The sequence below is a fragment of the Juglans microcarpa x Juglans regia genome, chromosome 5S (assembly GCF_004785595.1).
Source record: "Juglans microcarpa x Juglans regia isolate MS1-56 chromosome 5S, Jm3101_v1.0, whole genome shotgun sequence".
Taxonomy (NCBI): Eukaryota; Viridiplantae; Streptophyta; class Magnoliopsida; order Fagales; family Juglandaceae; genus Juglans; species Juglans microcarpa x Juglans regia.
This window is the reverse complement of record NC_054603.1, coordinates 19867400-19872031: the sequence shown is the minus strand read 5'-3', so window position 1 is coordinate 19872031 and position 4632 is coordinate 19867400. Positions and strand designations below refer to the sequence as shown.

Here is a 4632-nt window from a genome sequence, read left to right as displayed (position 1 = left end):
AGAAAAGACCTTTGGGGCCATATTGATGGCATGGATGTTGCACAGACATCCAACACTGACAAATCCAAGGATGTCGTGTCTTCTCCTTCTTGGGCTATGCTTGATGCTCGAATCATGTCTTGGCTTCTTGGTTCAGTGGAGACACATATTGTCACCAACTTGCGGGCTCATCGCTTCGCTCAATCCATGTGGAATTACTTGAAGAAGGTTTATCATCAAGATAATGATGCTCGTCGCTTTCAGTTGGAACATGCGATTGCCATGTTTCAACATGGTAGTCTTTCCATCCCAGACTACTACTCGGCATTTTTTACTCTTTGGCATGAATATACTGATTTGGTTATAGCGGATGTTCCTGATGCCGCTCTTTCGACTATTCAGAAACTTCACGAGACTAGCCGGCGTGATCAGTTTCTTATGAAACTACATTCGGAATATGAATCTGTTCACTCCTCTCTACTGAACAGATCTCCTGTTCCCTCTCTTGATATTTGTTTTGGTGAGTTACTTCGAGAAGAACAATGTCTTAGTACTCAAGCTATTCTGGAGCAATCTCATGACAGTTCCGGGATGACAACGGTGGCTTATGCTGCGCAAGGACGAGGATCACCTATGACTTTTAAAAATTTGCAGTGTTTCTGTTGCAAGGATTATGGGCATATTGCTGCAAATTGTCCTAAAAAATATTGTTCTTATTGCAAGAAAAAGGGTCATATTATCAAAGAATGTCGTATCCGCCCCCAGAATCGTCAGGCCCAAGCATTTCAGACTTCTGTTACTATTTCTCCCGCGGCGACTTTTGTAGCACATGACTTTTCCTCAGGTGCTTCTTCTAATCTTGCACCACCTGCGGCAACTTACTGCACTCTTGAAATGGTGCAACAGATGCTAATTTCAGCATTATCTGCGATGGGGTTTCAAGGTAAACATTCTACTACACTTTGGTACGTAGACTCGGGGGCTTCTAATCACATGACGAATACTTCCACAAATCTGTGTCATGTTCGGCCCTATGCTGGTCAATCTGTCATTCAGACTGCAAATGGCAGTTCTCTGCCAATTGCTGCTGTCGGAGATGCCTCTTCTACATTTACTAATGTGTTTCTTGCTCCTCAGCTTTCCACGAATCTTATTTCTGTTGGTCAATTAGTTGATAATAATTGTGCTGTTAATTTTTCTGGTGATGGTTGTGTTGTGCAGGACCAGGTAACGGGGGAGCCGATCGCGAAGGGACCTAAAGTGGGGCGCTTGTTTCCACTATTTTTTACCTGTTCCAGCACTTTCTCCAGTTTCTTCTATTAAGTCTTTTGCTTGTAATAATGTTCTTGATCTAAGTATGGTGTGGCATCGTCGTTTAGGCCATCCCAATACTCAGATCTTATCTCATGTATTGCACTTTGGCTTTCTTGGTAATAAAGAACTTACTTCTTTATCTCTTGAGTGTGATTCTTGTAAACTTGGTAGAAGCAAAACTCTTCCATTTCCTTTGCATGCTAGTAGAGCTTCTCGCTGCTTTGATCTTATCCATAATGATGTTTGGGGACCTTTCCCCGTTAGTTCACATGAAAAATTTAAATACTATGTGACTTTCATTGATGATCATAGCAGATTCACTTGGGTTTATTTTCTTCACTCTAAATCTGAGGTTTTTCGTATTTTCACTGAGTTTTTAGCGTATGTTGACAATCAAATTTTCGCGACTATTAAGACATTACGCACAGATTCTGGTGGTGAATATTTGTCTACTGAGTTTCAGGCATTCTTGGCTTCTAAAGGTATTATCCATCAACATTCATGTCCCGCTACTCCCCAACAAAATGGAGTAGCCGAACGCAAAAATTGTCATCTTCTTGATGTGGTACGTACTCTCTTGTTAGAATCTTCTGTTCCATCCATGTTCTTGGTTGAGGCTCTGAAGACTGCTACTCACTTGATTAATCGTTTACCTTTCCATGTCTTACACATGGAGTCTCCCTATTTCTGCTTGTTTGCTAAGCAACCTAGTTACGATAATTTTCGTATCTTTGGTTGTATATGTTTCGCTCATTTACCTCCTCATGAGCGACATAAACTATCTGCTCAATCTGTTAGATGTGCATTATTGGGATATAATGTGTGTCAAAAGGGATTTGTTTGCTATGATCCTACATTACATCGTACACGCATTTTTAGGAATGTTATTTTCATTGAAAATCAACATTTCTTTCCTGCGTCATATGTGCCCTCTTCTTCTACTGTGGTCCTTCCCTCTTTTGAGCAGCAGTTCTCAGATATTCATCCAGTCAGTTCTCGCTTTAAACCAGGTATGGTGTATACAAGATGCTCCCGCTCACAGTCTCTTCTGGTGGCTCACCCGATATCTGATCCTAACATGCACCAGAATCAGTCAGTTGCAGCACCTCCAGAGCCTTTGGTACGTCGCTCTCCTCGAGTGTCTGTACCCCCAGATAGGTATGGGTTTTCTTTTGGCAATTCTATTTCAGCGCTTACTGTTGCATTATCCAAGTTTAATATTCCCACATGCTACTCACATGCTGTCAAGCATGACTGTTGGCGACAAGCTATGCAGGAAGAAATTGCCGCTCTAGAGGCCAATCACACCTGGGACATTGAGCCTTGTCCTTCCACTATAGTTCCTCTGGGTTGCAAATGGGTTTACTCAGTCAAGGTTCGCTCTGATGGAAGTTTGGATCGTTATAAAGCTCGGCTTGTTGCCCTTGGGAATAATCAGGAATATGGTGTCAATTATGAGGAGACGTTTGCTCCTATGGCTAAGATGACCATTGTTCGTACGATCCTAGCTCTTGCTGCTTCCAATGATTGGCCACTACATTAGATGGATGTTAAGAATGCTTTTCTTCACAGTCATCTTAAAGAGTGTATTTATATGAAGCCACCCCCGGGATTGTTTCCTTCTCCGACCTCCAATGTGTGTAAACTTCATCGCTCTCTTTATGGTCTCAAACAAGATCCGAGGGCCTGGTTTGATAAATTTCGAACCACTTTATTACATTTTTCCTTCAAGCAAAGCAAATATGATACTTCATTGTTTCTTCGGAAATCAGACATGGGTATTGTTGTCCTTTTGGTTTATGTTGATGATATTGTGATAACTGGTTCCGATTCTACTTTACTTGTACAGCTCAAGACCCATCTCTCAGAATCCTTTCATATGAAAGATCTTGGGCTCTCACGTATTTTCTTGGTGTTGAGGTGCATTGTAGTCCCTCTGGTATTTCACTCACTCAACATAAGTATGTTAGTGATTTGGTGGCTACAGCTGGATTGCAGGAAGCTACCTCTGTCAATACTCCCATAAAATTAAATGTCATGCTTCGCAAAGAGGAGGGTGACTTACTTGTTGATCCCAGTTTATATCGGAAATTGGTGGGTAGCCTTGTCTATCTCACCATCACTAGACCAGATATTTCTTTTGTTGTACAGCAAGTCAGCCAATTTCTTCAGACTCCTCGTCATCTTCATTTGGCTGCTGTTCGTAGGATCATACGCTATGTTCAGGGCACTTCTGCCTGTGGCTTATTCTTTCCTGCAGGCAATTCTCCTCGTCTTGTTGCTTATAGCGATGCTGATTGGGATACACATCGCTCCATCACTGGTTGGTGCGTGCTCTTAGGTGATGCGTTGATCTCCTGGAAGAGTAAGAAGCAAGACAGAGTTTCTAAGTCATCTACAGAATCTGAGTACCGAGCGATGTCTCTTGCTTGTTCCAAAATTATTTGACTTCGAGGTTTGCTTGCTGAGTTAGACTTCTCTGAGACCGATCCTACACTTTTACATGCCGATAATACAAGTGCTATTCAGATCACGGCCAATCCTGTCTATCATGAGCGCACAAAGCATATTGAAGTCGACTGTCACTCTATCCGTGAAGCCTTTGAAGCTCGTGTTATCACTCTTCCACACATTTCCACTTAACTACAAATTGCTGATATCTTCACCAAGGCTCTCACTCGTCATCGACATTGCTTCCTAAGTAGCAAATTGATGCTTGTTGATCAACCCGCATCAATTTGAGGGGGGCTGTCAATTGACAGCTTTGCTGTCCATATTTGTTTCCATACTTGTTTCCATCTTTGTTTCCTTGATTTACTCTTTCGAATAATTAGCTTAATATTTGACAAATTGTATAGGGATAACATTAGCATATATGTAGTTCTTTCCATGTATAGAATTCTTTTGTACAAATTGTATAATAGAGAGAAATCAGAAGGCCAACCATTCGGCCATTCATACAGGATTTTTACTTATTTTGGCACTTTATACATCTGCAGTGAATGACCTTGAAGTGTTTAAGGATGTGAATCAGGTTGAGAATTATCAGCTTATAGCGGTTGAAGCACAGTGCAGACAGTTGTGGATCCAGTGTTATGGAGGCTAGCTGAGGAACCTTTTACAAAGGTTAATTTTGATGCAGCTTTTGTCTCTGAAACAATGACTATTGGTGTAGTATTGAGGGATAGTAGGGGAGATGCAGAGGTGGTCTTATCTACTCCTAGACCATATGTCTCTTCTGTATTTCAAGCTGAGTGTTATGCTCTACTGAGAGCTATGCAGTTGTGTCATGAGTTGTGGATTTCCCATGTTGTTTTTGAAGGTGATGCCAAGCAAGTG

The 4632-nt window shown here is 41.6% G+C and overlaps 1 protein-coding gene across 1 annotated transcript; it reads left to right on the top strand.

The window, feature by feature from the left end:
* Positions 1-585: 585 nt before the first annotated feature.
* LOC121267381 lies at positions 586-1441 on the top strand. The gene is made up of 2 exons (XM_041171251.1): positions 586-922; positions 1201-1441. Exons 1-2 carry the CDS (start codon positions 613-615, stop codon positions 1236-1238), a joined length of 348 nt encoding a protein of 115 aa, XP_041027185.1. The 5' UTR covers positions 586-612; the 3' UTR covers positions 1239-1441.
* The last annotated feature ends 3191 nt before the right edge of the window (positions 1442-4632 follow it).